We start from the raw sequence: 16,891 nt of genomic DNA on the forward strand, positions 1-16,891 counted from the left end.
CTGCACTTCTACATGGTGACATTAAATTGGTACACAAGGAATAGGCAGGAGATTTGGATGAATCGGTACACCAAGACAATACTTGACAGATATATTGTGGGATTTTAATGTGGATAGCCAAATATAGACAGGACAGCCGGCTTTACGTCTGCACCATTGGAAGGCATGCTCTTTGAGGTGCAGAACAAATTCAGAACTAGGCAGCTCTGAATCAATTTACCAATTAAGTTCTTACGCGCAAGGCACCCTGCTTAGTCTAAGATCTAATGGTATCAGGAACTACCCTGCATAGATTCTGAGATCTAGTGAGATCATGAACCACCCTGCCTCGATACTGAGCTCCAGTGGGATCGGGAACCACCTTGTTTAGATTCTGAGATCTAGTGGGATCAGGAAGCACCCTGCGTAGATTCTGAGATCTAGTGGGATCGGGAACCACCCTGCGTAGATTCTGAGATCTAGTGGGATCGGGAACCACCCTGCGTAGATTCTGAGATCTAGTGGGATCGGGAACCACCCTGCGTAGATTCTGAGATCTAGTGGGATCGGGAACCACCCTGCGTAGATTCTGAGATCTAGTGGGATCGGGAACCACCCTGCATAGATTCTGAGATGTAGTGAGATCATGAACCACCCTGCCTCGATACTGAGCTCCAGTGGGATCGGGAACCACCCTGCATAGACTCTGAGATCTAGTGGGATCGGGAACCACCTTGTTTAGATTCTGAGATCTAGTGGGATCGGGAACCACCCTGTGTAGATTCTGAGATCGAGTGGGATTGGAAACTACCCTGCTTAGATTCTGAGCTCTCGTGGGATCAGGAACCACCCTGTTTAGATTCTGAGATCTCATGGGATCGGGAAGCACCCTGCATAGATTCTGAGATCTCGTGGGATCGGGAACCACCCTGCGTAGATTCTGAGATCTAGTGGGATCAGGAACCACCTTGTTTAGATTCTGAGATCTAGTGGGATCAGGAAGCACCCTGCTTAGATTCTGAGCTCTCGTGGGATCAGGAACCACCCTGTTTAGATTCTGAGATCTAGTGGGATCGGGAAGCACCCTGCCTATATTCTGAGCTCTAGTGGGATTGGAAACTACCCTGCCTAGATTCTGAGCTCTCGTGGGATCAGGAACCACCCTGTTTAGATTCTGAGATCTAGTGGGATTCAGAAGCACCCTGCGTAGATTCTGAGATCTAGTGGGATCAGGCATCAACATGAATACCCAATTCAATTGTGTCCAAGATGTACAATCGACAGGAAGTGAACATTGTGTTGAACAGATCATTGTGGCGTGATTTAGCAGCGTTCTCTGATGGCTACTCATGGTACTGCAAAACCAGAGAGCAACTCTGAAATTGAACTCCAACACCAAACTTTAATTAGGCGTTCTCCTTGGTACCTTGATCCACCCAGTAGCATGCACTTGATCCACCTTTGCAAAGTCTCCATACCTTGGCACAGAGATTGATCGTGTGCAAAATAAATGTGTGTAATCCTCTCGTGCGCAGAATTTGCTTTTATAGTAAATACAAAGATCAAGAATGGCTCATGCGTTTGGTTTATTGAAGACAATTCAAGACAATTTGGAAAAAGAAGACGAGTAAAGATGGAAAAAACCTCGTCGAACCCTTATGAAAACTAAGCACACACACACCTTACTTACATGTAAGCACACACACCTTACTTACATGTAAGCACACACACATACACACACACACTTGAGCATTAGCAGTTGTACATTATAATAAAATAAAATAAAAATCCAAAACTCATGAAATCAGTTAGAAACTTTACTCTAAGCGTGCTTTATTTACACAATTGTATCAAAACAAAATTCTCAAATGACATTTGATTATTGAGGGTATGAAGTTTGACTGTAAACTGTCTTTCTGGTGCTGTGTGAGCTGAGCATAGAATTCTTTGAAAGCGGTACGTTAAGCCGGCCGTTTTATATGCTTGCACCTGTTATAGACCTTTTTTGACTGATAATTGGCGTGTGAGGCGGTATACTCGCTGCATTATAAAACTTCTCTGCTTTGGTTTGCAAATTTAAGAATTCTCTCGTCATCTCAGTCTCTATTCAATAAATATGATTTGAACAAACGAGATCTGAGTGACCCTAAAACCAACACTGTATTGATAGGGCTCAGGAGCTGCAACTGCGTCATCAGCAAGTCTCTTCAATCCAAGTCCATGTGGCACATTCTGTCGGAGAGGTGGTTCAAAACTACTGGAAATGGTTTGTTGTCTTTGGAACCATCTATGCATTACATGCACAACAGGGGTGGTAAAGCAAGCAAATCTTAAATGAGAAAAGGAAGGTTGAGAGCAGTGACAAAGATTATGGGGGAAGGGGGTTAGATAAAATAAAATAAAATATTAAACCGAGCAATTGATGTGAATTACGAAATTGTAGCACAAAATGTTCGATCTTTACAGCAACAAAAAAAGAACTATCGTTACATTTAAGCACGGATCAAGCAGTTTATCCAATTAAAGTAAATAAAGGGAGATTTATTAATTAAATAGTCTGCAAGGTGGTAATATGTAAAAGTACATGCATGATGAAATTATACATCTCATCGGTCATGGTTTGGAAACCCTAAAAGGTTCACTCGATTTGGATGCACGACATTACACGTATGGAGATTCACTATTTCGATCCAAGAGGGTCATCCCAAAAAAGTTTTGTCATCTCGCTTGTTCCTCCTTCAAGCAACAGGTCCAGGTCATCGCAAAATTGCAGGTGTGCCATCGTCTGGTAAATATCAATTTGATCGATATTTGTTTGATTTCAGAAATTAAAACAATGGCACGGAGCCATAGCAGAAAGTTCCGGCGAAGAAGACATCCAAACTCATGTGATGACCTGAAGAAAAATGACCCTTAAATCCTCCAAAAGATTGTAGAAAGAAAAAAAAACAATGAATTAAGACTAATGGAAGACGTTTTGCATCCGCTAAAGATGTTACCATGATGATGTGCACTGTGCTAAGGCCACTTTAGGAGGAAGATTTGTCAATGTGGTACGACGTGTCTATTCTGTAGGGGCGAAAGCAGAACTTTTGGGATTACCCTTGTAATTAGACTTCGCAAAACTGAAGGCAAGTGCACATTACTCGGTTCTAGACAATACAATATGACAAAAACAGTCAGAATGCCGTTATATGGCCTAACCTTTGTACTGGACATATACAGGCCTTGGAGTACAAGAGGATTCTCCTGGCTCCTATGCCTGAAATGTCACAGATTTTGAAGATAAAGCAAAGGGCTGTTTCAACAGAAATCAGTTTCTATATCATTCACCGAAAGAAGTGGAGGAATGCTGGGAAGAGAGGATCATTGCGAACATATTTCCAGATCCTCAATCGAAGGCATATTATAATGCATATCGGACGACAATCCATGATATTAAATGCTGAGTGAGGATTGTAAAGGTACAGACAAAGTATCTTTGTAAAAATATGCAAAGCTTCCAGGAAGTGTTGAGTGAAAACACATGATTTCTATCCTGTGTAAGACCAAAACACAAAATGGCAGAGTGAGAATGTTGATATAAAAAAAAAAGAGGAAGCGATAATGATCACATGACTCTCTTGGTGCAAGCTGATTGGCTGCACCTCTATTTCTCACTACATCTTGCTTTGGGGATCAAACGCTATCTGTCTTACCAAATTGTGCCAGGAATTTGGGCTCACCCTCTTGGAAGACACCGCACACCAGCGGAAGTCATGTCCGCTGTTTTGTTGTACAACAATGGGTGATACACATTGGCCATAAAAATAAAATAAGCTGTTAGACAAGGAGGCAGACAAGGTCTTGAGTACATATTATTCACAATCGTGGACATTGAGTGTGAATCAGGCAAGATAAACCATCGCATTAAAATCGACAAATAGAAAAATGTAAAAAAAATTCAGTAAATACGACGCGGTATTACTGTATTGGGTTACAAAGAGGTGCCACAAGGATGCACAAGCAATGAGGGAATGAAATGCATTTTGATCATATTTGGTGAAGGTACCAGGCACGACAACCACCTAGAAATCACACCCAAGCAATTCCACCCTCAGAGTGATGCGACGATGCCATGCTTCAGGCAGCAGGCGGATGTAACGAGCGATGAATGGGGGATTGAACATGTTGCGGACGTGGCTGTTGTTATCGAAATTTCCCTTGAAAAGCTGTAAACAGAGAATTGTGTAGATATTACAACTACATGGTGTCAAGAGTGTCCATAATAAAACATGGTGCTAAAAAGGATTTGCAGTGCCTTTATTTTATGTCCCGTTATCTCTGAGCACCTTGTATTATAGTGTTAAGAATATATATGCAGGTGGAGGTGCAAAGAAAATGGAAACACCTGAGTAAATGAGGGACAGCAAGCAATGGCTTTCACACAGTATTGGCACATGTGTTAATTAAGCAAATAATATCCCAGCATGCTTAGGGTCATGTATAAAAATGCTGCACAGGTCTGGTTTCCTGTAATTATGGCTCAGATGGTTGCAAGAGGAGACCCCCCCCCTCCACCCCAATCACCCCATCCACAGAGCATGTCTGGCTGGTTACCCAATGGTTTGACTAACATGACACTGATGTTATCCATATGTCATGGCTTTCTCAGTCACCAGATCTGAACCCAATAGAGTATTTATTGGATATTCTGGAGCTACACCTGAGACAGCGTTTTCCACCTGTTAAACAGGAGTGAGTCAATTGAATTTCTCATGGAAGAATGCTGCATCCCTCCTGCAGAATTCCAGATACTGGTGGTCTCTGTGCCCTGATGCATAATGCCTAATTAAATGACTTTACATTGGTGTTTCCATTTTCTTGTAGACTACTTGTACATATGTATGTATGTATATATTGTTGTGGGCCGGGGGTCAGTGGCAAGAATGACCACTATGTGGGGAAAGCTTGCATCGTCTCCCACCAAACTCCCAGGAATTGGAGGCCATCGCTCGGATAACTCCGTGAGCCGGCGGGTCGTTTAACTGACCGTGGAACGCCAATATTTTAAACGCGTGGCGTAGGGTTATTTTGTCGAGATCCAATGTACCTCAGTAACCACGCGGTCTCGGCTACCGGGGATCCATGCCCTCGGAACGCCTGGCCAAACTGGATTCACTACTGGCAGCGGTAAAATTACAACGACCGACTACCACTCTGCTACCCACCTTTCCGGCTCAGATGCAGTCGAGCGGGCCTACCCAGGACATCCCGGCAACAATTGTCCGATTACCGGGGATAAAACCCCGCCTAAACTCAGATCCGAACCATGCTGGACCAATTCAAGAAAGGACGGAAATGAACTGGGGACATTTCCAACAAGTTATATTTACAGTAAAAGACAAAGGCAATATTTAATGCAAATATGCAAGCAAGGAATATTTACAATGACCCAAAAACACTTATTCAATTCGACTTACCAGACGGACCCACACGCAGACACACACACAAATGAAAAGAAACCCAGAGTTCTTTATTGGACCCTCGCAGCCGAGGAGAGAGACAAGCTGGGGGTCAGAGTCCGGCTGGGTACCTGACCGTCAGAGGAAGGGGATGCTCCGCGATGCGGCACCTGACAATGGTCGCTGGTTTGGTCCTCAGTCGCACGAGTGGGACTCGAGGTTCGTGGGGGAGCTTGGGTGGTGAATGGCCGGGGTCCACGGAGGGGGGTCAGGGTCGCTCTTTCCTTCCTTGTAGAGGGCCAGCAGAGACGTTCGCCGCAGAGTCGACCTTCTGCTCAACCCTCATGACAGCAAAAACCCTTTCTTGACAGCAAAAACCCTTTTGTGACAGCAAAAACCCACCAAAACTCTGCTCAGAGAGTGCTCGGGAAATTTATGGACCTCCCTCAGCGGGGAGGGGCCTTGGTGAACACGCCTCGCTGTCCGCCTTTGATTGGACAGGGTCCCACGGCATACCTTTCCAGGGCGGGGTTTCAGCCTTGTTTGGAGAAATCCAACCCTCCCATCGGCGCGTGTTCAAGAAAGGTCGTGGTGGTGAAACTGCCTCAAACATCCTCAGGAATCAGTCTCAGGCAAAGGTGCGCTGTGGCCCGCGAACCAAGGGCTGCAAGCGTGATGGTACCGTGGATCGTAATGGGCCGAGGAGTCATGCAGATGGGATGGTTGTTAGATGGCTTGTTGGATGTAATAACATAACTAAAAGAAATCACAACGCATGCCTTTGATTCTCCCACGAGACAAAAGGAAGAGGATCTGACTACATGCATACTTAACGACATAACTGACTTTTGGGACTTCTGTATGTTGAATGCAAATGGTTTCCAGGTCCGTAACAATATATATATATATATATATATATATATATATATATATATATATATATATATATATATATATATATATATATATATATATATATATATATATATATATATATATATATATATATATATATATATATATATTGTTGTGGTTACCAGATTCGCAAACCACCATTCAGGTCCCTTAGGTGAGGTATCTCGGTAAGTACATGTGTAGTTAGGCCCGAACCCGTTGTCTAGTGGGAATACATGTCATTTATGCGAGCTGCGACTCTTCAGGATAGCCGTTTTTCTTTTACTATCTTTATTTTGGACCACCCGCCATGATTACAACCACAACCACCGCTTCGCCACAACCGCCACGACCTTCACGTCACGCCTCACCACCGTAGCATCGTCACCGTTCTTGCCCCGCTGTGGGTACCGGTGTTGGACTCATGCAGAACGCGCGTCGAACAGCGTGTACAAAATCACGGATTTTGTGCTTCAAAAACTGATCAAAAACGACACACGCCCACTTTTTGCCGTCCAATCGGTGAGCGAGGGGCGAATTGGCCCCGCCCCCAGGGCGATCGATATATGCAAATTTGTGGATCAAAAAGCCTTCACGCCCACTTTTTCTCGGGCCAATGGGGAGCGAGGTGAAAGGTCAAAGGGAGGGGGTCAAAGGCGAAGTTACGGGGGGGGGGATAAAAGGACGGTGTTCGTCAGTCAAGGAAAAGGAAAAGGAAAAGGAAAAGGAAAAGGAAAAGGAAAAGGAAAAGGAAAAGGAAAAGGAGAAGGAGAAGGAGAAGGAGAAGGAGAAGGAGAAGGAGAAGGAGAAGGAGAAGGAGAAGGAGAAGGAGAAGGAGAAGGAGAAGGAGAAGGAGAAGGAAAAGGAAAAGGAAAAGGAAAAGGAAAAGGAAAAGGAAAAGGAAAAGGAAAAGGAAAAGGAAAAGGAAAAGGAAAAGGAAAAGGAAAAGGAAAAGGAAAAGGAAAAGGAAAAGGAAAAGGAAAAGGAAAAGGAAAAGGAAAAGGAAAAGGAAAAGGAAAAGGAAAAGGAAAAGGAAAGAAAAAAGAAAAGGAAAAGAAAAAGGAGAAGGAAAAGGAAAAGGAAAAGGAGAAGGAGAAGGAGAAGGAGAAGGAGAAGGAGAAGGAGAAGGAGAAGGAGAAGGAGAAGGAGAAGGAGAAGGAGAAGGAGAAGGAGAAGGAGAAGGAGAAGGAGAAGGAGAAGGAGAAGGAGAAGGAGAAGGAGAAGGAGAAGGAGAAGGAGAAGGAGAAGGAGAAGGAGAAGGAGAAGGAGTCGGAACGGAGGGGACGAGTGTGGAAGTCTGGAGCCCGAAGCCTGCAGTGGCTGGAGAAGCTGAAGAGAGTCGGACGGGGGGGGGGTGCTCGCGTCGGTGCCGGGAGCTGCACGCCCGAGGGAGGCCGGCAGCGCGACCTGGCCGAGGCGGAGACGCACACCAGGGATAATAAAGATCCTCTATACCCCGAGCATCAGCAACCCCCTCCTGTTTCCCCCCCCGCGCTGAGATAGTGCGACCAAGGGGGCCCCGTTCCCACCCCCTACCAGACACCGTCCACGAGGCCCGCGGGTTGCGGGGCCATCGCCGCTCCGCGTCTCATCACCAGACGGGTAGGCCCGACCCGGTCTCGGCCTCAGGCCTGCCTCATTCTTGAGGGTATTTCTTTTCCTTGGTTTTGGGTATGTGTTGTCGGCGCCGTCTGTGAAGTAGAATTGTATAAGTGTTGCCGTGTGCTCGGTAGTCGGTATTAGCTCTGCACTGTGTTTTCACTTTTATATTTGCTTTTTGTGTAAATGGAATTGTGTTTTCTTTTTTTGTGTGCATTTGGTGGAATTGTATTTGTGTGCTTTCCGTTCGTCGCGAATAAATGTGCTTTATTGTTGAACTGTTCTCCCGCTTCGCTTCGTCTTTTCCTCCATTGAATCCCCATCTTGCTTCACGTAAAGGGTTGGTAGTGGGCTGAATACGCCCGATAATTAATCGAACCGTCGAGGTCGACGATAACACCGCTCGGTTATTCTGATAGTACGGAACGGGTCGCTTAAGTGGCCCGTGTCCGAAGTCGACCTGCGGCGAGGTGCGATCGCCCGGTCTACCCTCCGCGTGGGTACTTAGGTAGTTCGAATTTGGCGAGCAACCCTATCCCACGCGGGGGCTGATTGGCTCGATCGCGGTGAGACCGAAAGGTCCACCCGTGACTGGTTCCCGGCGTTAGTCCGAGAGGGTCACGACTGGATTGTCCGTCCGGTGGGCGACGTGCCGCGATTTGAGTTACGTGGCCGTGAGCACGCCGGCGGGCGCGAAGACCACAACAATATATATATATATATATATATATATATATATATATATATATATATATATATATATATATATATATATATATATATTGTTGCAGTTCTGCAAAACCACATGCCTCTAAAGCAGTGGCACCCAACATACAGTGATCCCCAGGCAGTTATTTCATTAGACTTTGTGCAGTTCGTCCTCCCCTCATGTCTCGTCTGTTTACGGGATGAAGTGCATTGTATGGATCTTGTGGTTCGGTCTAATACCTATCTCTAATTCATGATTCTGATTCCTCCTCCAACCTTTTCCTTGCAGTCATAGTATGTAACAAGCATGCATGCACACACGCCATTCAATAGGCAATTTATGATAAGCACACCACAATGCCTCCCGTGGCTCGGATCCACCACACCACTCCACAACACACTATACCACCCACACAGCGCGTGCCATTATTTCGTTCAAATCTGTGTGCCAATTCCCACCTGGCACCTCACCTTGCTTCGCACCTCGCTCACCAAACCTCACCACTTGGACCACAAACGCCTCCCACACATGGGAAAAATATTCCCGCATCCCCTCATACCTCTGCCTCGCTACAATTCACTACTCGCCAATTTTGAAGAACACTGCATGACTCAGATTGTCCTCGGCACTGCACGATGCTTGACCACGCAACAGATGTTAATAGTTCAACCTCATATCACCGTGCACGTCCCGGATGAGCATCTGGAATTAATACAACCCTCATCCAGTCGCCAGACCATGGCAAGACCAGGGGCAACAAGGAGGGGGCGTGAGAAAGGCAATCCGGGAGTTTGCTTCGGGGCCCTGGTGTGCATTTTGGCTCATGAGGGGGTCAGTGGGTGATGGGGAAAGTCATTTGCTATTCGACATTCAGTCTGCACTCAGAGCACATTCAGGGCCGGGGTGCCGGTTCAGGGAGCATTCCCTATGTTGAGTCAGGAGCTCGCTTCCTGTCTCGCTATTGGTGTGCGATTGCCAGATCGTGATTCTTCTTCTTCTTCTTCTTCTTCTTCTTCTTCTTCGACCCTGATCCGGGGCGACTGCCAAGACTCCGTGCCGTGCTGTTGACGTTCCGCCACCCCCATACAGCCAGATGGACTAGTGCCGAGAGTACGTTGCCACGAGGCCCGGCAAAGTAATTAATCAGGAGATAACATGCCATATCACGGGGTGGGAATGCTCAGGCAGAGCTTCCCAAGGAGGTACATGTTACACATACAGACCTTTACATAGCTAGGTTAGGGATCTTTCTCCTCATGCATCTATTTTCCTCTTTCTCTCTCCACCCCTCTTTTCCATCTTCTTTGGATGCACAAAGAGCATCATTACTGACTTGCAATCCCATTTCCTCTGGCACGACATCACACCTCTCACTCCCACACCTTCGACACAACCAGTATTCCTCCCACCGACCTCTCCCTCAGTGTTTTGGGTTTTGTTGGTCTGCCGACCGCCCCAGGTATTGAGAGTTCGTTTATCCTCACATGCTTTCTTTCTCTCTGGCTATCTAGTCTTCCGTGTGTGTGTGTGTGTGTGTGTGTGTGTGTGTGTGTGTGTGTGTGTGTGTGTGTGTGTGTGTGTGTGTGTGTGTGATGGCGCCTGTCCTCGCATAAATTAAGATTTTAGAAGATATAACGGGATAACTCTGCGCTGTGTTTGCTTTTGTAAGAGTGCTTGTCTTTTGCTGCACCCCACAAATTCCTTGCTATACATAAAAATAAACCCCATTCAATGTGCCACATACTTTTCCTTACTTGATTGTAAATAAATGCTTTGTATAGAAATGTTCCCAGCTCATTTTCTTGTTTTCTGTCATTGGTCCAGCATGGTTCGCACCCTCGTTTAGCCGGGACTTTATCCCCCAACGATCTGTTTTCTAGACGGTGCGTGCTTGGTAGTCCCGCTCGGCTGCATCTGATCTAGTAAGGTGATCCGGTTTGAACAAGTGCGTACCAAAGGCGTGTCCCCCAGTAATTAGATCACGTGACCTTTAGGGAACCGGTATTCATTAGATGGAGGACCTAAGTCATGTGGTCGAGTAATTGGCATTCACGGTCGATTGGTGACTCGCTCACAAAGTTATTCGTGTGTGATGGCCTGTGATTCTGGTGGGAACCCGAGGTAGTTCACCCCTTGTGGTCTTCGCCCCCCCTCCGACCCCGGGTCCGCAGCAATCTATACATATATTTATTGGCACTTTCTGTCCTACTGACTGACGTTGGAGCCAAATGCAATGTGGCCTCACCAAAGTGCCATCTGTCACATGGACACATTGCGTTATGTTCACCAATCATAAATCCCCTTGTCTGGTGAGATTCTAACTCTTTGATGTGTTGGAGAAGGGTAGAAAACAGGTTTCCTTCTTTCCCATGGGATAACCTTTTCCTCTTTACGACATCTTCATGATGTATGATTTTATGTCAGTTTTCATTCCTGCATGAGCGATATTGGCCGTTCGTGCCCACGATAAGATAGCCGTTAGCCCAATGGAGACTCATTCAATTCCCTTTCCATCGAGACACATTGGCTTCTAAATACATGATTTATTTACACGTTTTATTTTGGTTATCATTTTCACATTGGACTTACAGGACATGAGTCATTAATCACACCGCAAGCTTTTCATGAACAGTTCATTCTGACGGTCAAACATGGCTGTGGTCTCAACTCATTTACCTCAAGCCCCCACCTTTTCCATTGGCGATCGACACCCTGTTCAGCAGCTTTGTGGACGCTGGCTGTCTCTTCTTCGTGTCGGGCTGAACAAAGATGTCATCGTTGCCCGTTGACGTTCTGTGGGCGCTTCGTGTTTCTGCTCGGTTGTTCCGGCGGATGGCTGCTTTCTGGAATTTGGCCAGCGGCCCAAACATGGCTTCAAAGCCAAGCCTGTGTTAATTGGGAGTTGCATCTCGTTTGATGGTCAAGAGAGAATGACCGTGAGGATGGACGGTTGGAGGTCTTGTGTAGCGATGCACCAATATTGCAGCTGGATTTGGCTGAAGTTGTGCTTGAGGCTCCGCCAACACTGGTCACCCATAAAAGGACGGCAGGACTGCCTTGTTCGGAGTTGGTGAGAGATCCTGCTGATGGTTGGGGACAGCAGCAACGGCGGTTGGTGACAGTTGGACTGTTTCTGCCGGCTCTGCTCAGTACGTGGCTCTTGGCGTACCTGGTTCTTGGCGTACCTGGTTCTTGGCGTACCTGGTTCTTGGAGTTCCTGGTTTCTGGGGGTGACAACGTGATGTCGATTGGTGTTCGAGCTTGTTTGTGGGTGGGTGCACTGCAAGGCAGGGCGCTGGCAGCGGAAATAAGATGGACTGTGGAGAGCTCATTTGGAGAAGTAGAACAATCATGCTCAGACATTTTGGGATATTTTAGTGGATGCATGACAACTTCTGCCTTGGGTAGCCGAGACCGGATTTCTCCCCCCCCCCCCTCCACTTAAATGGCAAATTAGATGGTGGACACTGGAACTCGTGGTTAACTGATTGGCTTTCGTGGCTGTTAAACAACCCACCGCACCATGAAGTTAATTGTGAGCGGTGGCCCTTGGTCTGGTTCTTCCGAGGAGAAACAAGTATCAACACCCTCATAATACACTCGGTACCCGTGGCATATATATATATATATATATATATATATATATATATATATATATATATATATATATATATATATATATATATATATATATATATATATATATATGTTGACTGCGTTTGACGTTTGCCCGTGGTACATGCTTCGGAGCCTCATTGGTATGCATTACTGTCTGTGCTGTTGCTGATGATTTGCCATTAAGCGATGAAACCAGTCCGGCAGCTGAGAGGGTGTGTAGCATTGGGATTTTCATGTGTGTACTATGTGTGAACGTCTTTATAGTTGTTGAGGAACTCTGAGAAGGGTTTGAAACAGCATAGCACTTACCTTCTGTAAGTCTTCTTGGGTTGCTTTATGCAGCATCTTCGGCTGGAGGAGTGTGTGGGGGTTCAATTGTTTATCGCGAACGTAGTGAGCTTCATACTTAACGCGTGCACATGAGAGAATAGGAAACAACAACAACAACAACAACAACAACAACAACAACATAATACCCTGGCAATTTGAAATCCGTGACGTTGGCTGTGACCTTTTGCTTCCGGTTTTTTTTGCTTCCGTTTTTTGTCATGGGGAATGATGCATGCCGGGAGACAAAGGCATCGTCGGAGACATGAAAGACCCAAAAATCAGACATGGTGTATATTTCCTCCACTGATTTTAATTAAGATATCTCCCGCATCATCAAAAAATAATTTCTAATAGTGATTTACATTATTTGATCGCTGATCCCGAATGCAAGCCGAAGTAACCGGAAATTGCGTATACAGTTGTGAACAAGTCAAAGGTAAAGTCAGAAGCGAATGTAAGAATAATTCTACCTTCGCCTCTGGTTTTTTTTTCAGATGAGATCCTGTTCTAAGTGGTGTAGTTGTTGTTGTGAAGGTAATGTTGAGGTAATATTAATTTTTTTAGATGAGATCCTGTTCTAGGCGGTGTAGTTGTCGTTGTGAAGGTAATGTTGAGGATTTTTTTTTTCAGATGAGATCCTGTTCTAGGCGGTGTAGTTGGTGTGAAGGTAATGTTGAGGTAATATTAATTTTTTTAGATGAGATCCTGTTCTAGGCAGTGTATTTGTCATTGTGAAGGTTATGTTGAGGTAATATTAATTTTTTTAGATGAGATCCTGTTCTCGGCGGTGTAGTTGTGAAGGTAATGTTCAGGTAATTTTTTTTTTTCAGATGAGATCCTGTTCTAGGAGGTGTAGTTGTTGTGGTGAAGGTAATTTTGAGGTTTAATGTTGAGGTAATTGTGGTGGAGTCTGCAGGCCTATGGGGAAGGGCATGGTGATGATGCATGGTGGGCGTGATGATGGGAGGGGTGGCCGTGGGGGTCGGCAAGGGATATGAGGTGTGCACGCCGCCTGAGGCATCGTAGTAATGCTGGAGTCGCCCGGCTCGTGAGTGTACCGAATACGGAATAAAGGGGAGCCGCGGGCACAGTACGCCCACGCTCGCACTCGTACAGTTGGCGAACGAGGATCTTCGAATCGGCGTGTGTAAGGGCGGCAAATGACCCGTGCGGTTCCAAGCTACGGAGCCAAAGGTCTCGCCAGCGCGAACATGGCAAAGAGTCGGTGCATGGCAAACGTACGCGTGCCCGCCTTCGTCGGAATCGACTTCGGCCACGTCGAGTGGGCAACGTTCGTTCGTTTGGTTCATTTTCCTGTTCGTTTTGTCGAGGATACGCGTTTCGGCTCGAATGCGGCGTTGGACGTCGCGCAAGCTCTGGAGAATCTCCGAGGTCTCGATGGTCGGGGCACAGCAGATGGTCTAGGGGTCATCCCGATGGGCCAGGCACGCACGGCCATGCGCACGGTCTGCGGCGCGGGTCGTGGGCGAGCGTGGCAATGCAATCACTCGGACGGCGGTCTGGGCTCTCGAGGTCGTCTACGGTGTGTGGGCCGAGGGTCATCACCCATTGTTGCGGTCATAGATGGCGGTGTGCAAGGCGATCCTTCCGTCCCGCATCGAAACCTGCTTGCAATTGATCCGGAAATGACAAGATCAGTGGCGGGGGGGGGGGGGAAGTGAGCGAGGCACGGATCGGGTGTCGAATTGAGTCCACTCGTGCTGCCCGCGCATCGCATTCGGCTGTGCCGTGCAAATTCACGGCAGAGGAGCGTCCGGCATGGTTCAGAGATCATTTTATTTCTGGTCTGCGAGCAGCCATCCTACGGTTGACCGACATCACATTCGACTCGGCGGTCGTGACTGTTTCATCTGTCGAGCAGACACTCACGGATGTCCGCGCCATGGCTGGCCAGGACGTAATGAGTAGCTCCAGCTGGAGCATGGCGACTATTCCCGAAGGCCACGCGGTGACCGCGCAAGTCCGCGCGATGGCTCAAGTGCCGCAGGGTGCTCGCGCGCCTAGCGGTGCGGGACGAGGGCGCGCACCGCAGCACGGTCGCACCGGGAGTGAAGGGGCACCGCAGCACGGTCGCACCGGGAGTGAAGGGGCACCGCAGCAGGACCCCAGTGACCTGGAGATCAGCCTGCAGCCGGGGCATGATGATGCCGGCGAGCCGGAGCAGGAGCCGGGCTCGGCGAGCCGGACCCTTTTGGGTTAGAACGGGTTCCGGTTCGTGCCTCCAGATGTGCCAGTGCTCTCTTCGAGACCTTCGTCGAGTACCGAGGGCGAGGCTCTGGCGGCGGGGGCCGCGTCGATGCAGCGGGAGCCACCGTTCGTTGCTGCCTGCGGCGATGATGTGCGCTCCAGGAGCGGCGAGAGCCATATCAGCTCTCGCGATGAGTTCCCGCGCTTCGTTCGCGATGAGTTCCCGCGCTTCGGCAGGGTTCGTGAGGCAATGCGCATCGGTGTGGTTCAGGCAGCTTCAACAGGTGGCGGTGGGCCCGTGGCGTTAAAGGGAGTCGCGAGTCGCAACATCAAGTCGACAACCAAGAAGCGGACTCGTGATGTGGGTTGTGGGTTGTTGTTCAGGGCATATGTGTTTTTCCTTGCTCTAGTGATGCAGTTTAACGTGGTTGAAATAAATGCCAGCAGTTCTCATGTGAAAGTGGATTTGGCGGGGATCAGTCAATGGAGTTGGTGTTATGATCAATGTGATGTGGGGGCGAATAAAGAAGGTTTGTTAGCCTCCAGTTGCTCCAGGCCGCAGGTAATTGCTTTGTCATGTGCTGGGATTTTATCAAAAAAGCGCGCTGTACGGAAAAATGAATTTGCGATGCTTCGAATATTATTCGTAATGATTTATAACGAGCCTATGATTGCAGTGTGGTTTAAGTGGAGTTGCTCCCGTCTAGCGGCCGTGTGGGTCTCGGAGATCGACTCGGAACCAAGACTGGTGCCCTGGTCGGCGTTACCCCCACCTCTGATTGCGAGCGCAACTCTCTGTGTTCGCTCAAGGCCGTTGGGACGGGCGTTGGCGTCTCAACTGATTGTGGTGCGTGAGTTGTTTTGGCGCATTAAATGCATGCAGCCAGCGGCGCTATTCAGTGCCCCCGGCCAAGGTCTAAGGCTGGCGCCACGGCTTCCAGATAGCGGGCTGCCGGCCTCGGGATGTTTATCTGCGTCGGGTCTGCCTGGGGGAGGGGGCCGGAGGCGTTTGATGGGGCCGGAGGAGGTTAGCTCGAGAGGTCGTTACGACCTTGGCAAGGGTCATGTCAGCATGGGCCACCTGGGGGCGTTTTTGCTGCGTAATGCTGCTGTGCTTCTCATTTTGCTGCTTCATATCGGTAACGCGGTCAGACCTGACCTTTGCTGCTCCACTCGCTCGCATCGACACATTATATGATGTGGTGTGCTATTATACTTTGCTATTTTCATTTTATTTCCATGATTATTATACGAAGTCCTTCTTGTTCTGCATGCGTCTTATAATGGTAATCAGTTAATAATCATAGTTTTAGGGGGGAGGAGTGTGGTGGAGTCTGCGGGCCTATGGGGAAGGGCATGGTGATGATGCATGGTGGGCGTGATGATGGGAGGGGTGGCCGTGGGGGTCGGCAAGGGATATGAGGTGTGCACGCCGTCTGAGGTGTCGTAGTAATGCTGGAGTCGCCCGGCTCGTGAGTGTACCGAATACGGAATAAAGGGGAGCCGCGGGCAGAGTATGCCCGCGCTCGCACTCGTGCAACACAGCCCGGCTCGACTGTTCCTCCGCTTCGTGTCTGACTGCTAAGCATCTCTCATTTCAGTACAGTACAGTAATATTTATTTTTTTAGATGAGATCCTGTTCTTGGCGGTGTAGTTGTCGTTGTGAAGGTAATGTTGAGTTTTTTTTTTTTCAGATGAGATCCTGTTCTAGGCGGTGTAGTTGTGAAGGTAATGTTGTTGTTGTGAAGGTAATGTTGAGGTATAATGTTGAGGTAATATTAATTTTTTTTGATGAGATCCTGTTCTAGGCGGTGTGGTTGTCGTTCTGAAGGTAATGTTGAGGATTTTTTTTTTCAGATGAGATCCTGTTCTAGGCAGTGTAGTTGTTGTTGTGAAGGTAATGTTGAGGTAATATTTATTTTTTTAGATGAGATCCTGTTCTCGGCGGTGTCGTTGTTGTGAAGGTAATGTTGAGGTAATATTAATTTTTTTTAGATGAGATCCTGTTCCAGGCAGTGTAGTTGTCGTTGTGAAGGTAATGTTGAGGTATAATGTTGAGGTAATATATATATATATATATATATATATATATATATATATATATATATA

At 47.4% G+C, this 16,891-nt stretch overlaps 1 protein-coding gene across 2 annotated transcripts in view; it reads right to left on the minus strand.

Moving 5' to 3' along the window:
* Nucleotides 1-1,547: 1,547 nt before the first annotated feature.
* Nucleotides 1,548-16,891, minus strand: part of LOC147027847 (EGF-like repeat and discoidin I-like domain-containing protein 3) — a 56,983-nt gene continuing 41,639 nt past the window's right edge. For both annotated transcript variants that reach the window (XM_085877514.1, XM_085877515.1), the window contains exon 10: nucleotides 1,548-4,190. In XM_085877514.1, coding sequence (XP_085733640.1) covers nucleotides 4,047-4,190 — 144 coding nt within the window. In that variant the 3' untranslated portion in view covers nucleotides 1,548-4,046. The remainder of the gene's footprint in view (nucleotides 4,191-16,891) is intronic.

The sequence above is a fragment of the Eptatretus burgeri genome, chromosome 4, assembly GCF_056783735.1.
Source record: "Eptatretus burgeri isolate ZD-2024b chromosome 4, Ebu_testis_v1, whole genome shotgun sequence".
In the NCBI taxonomy this organism is placed as follows: Eukaryota; Metazoa; Chordata; class Myxini; order Myxiniformes; family Myxinidae; genus Eptatretus; species Eptatretus burgeri.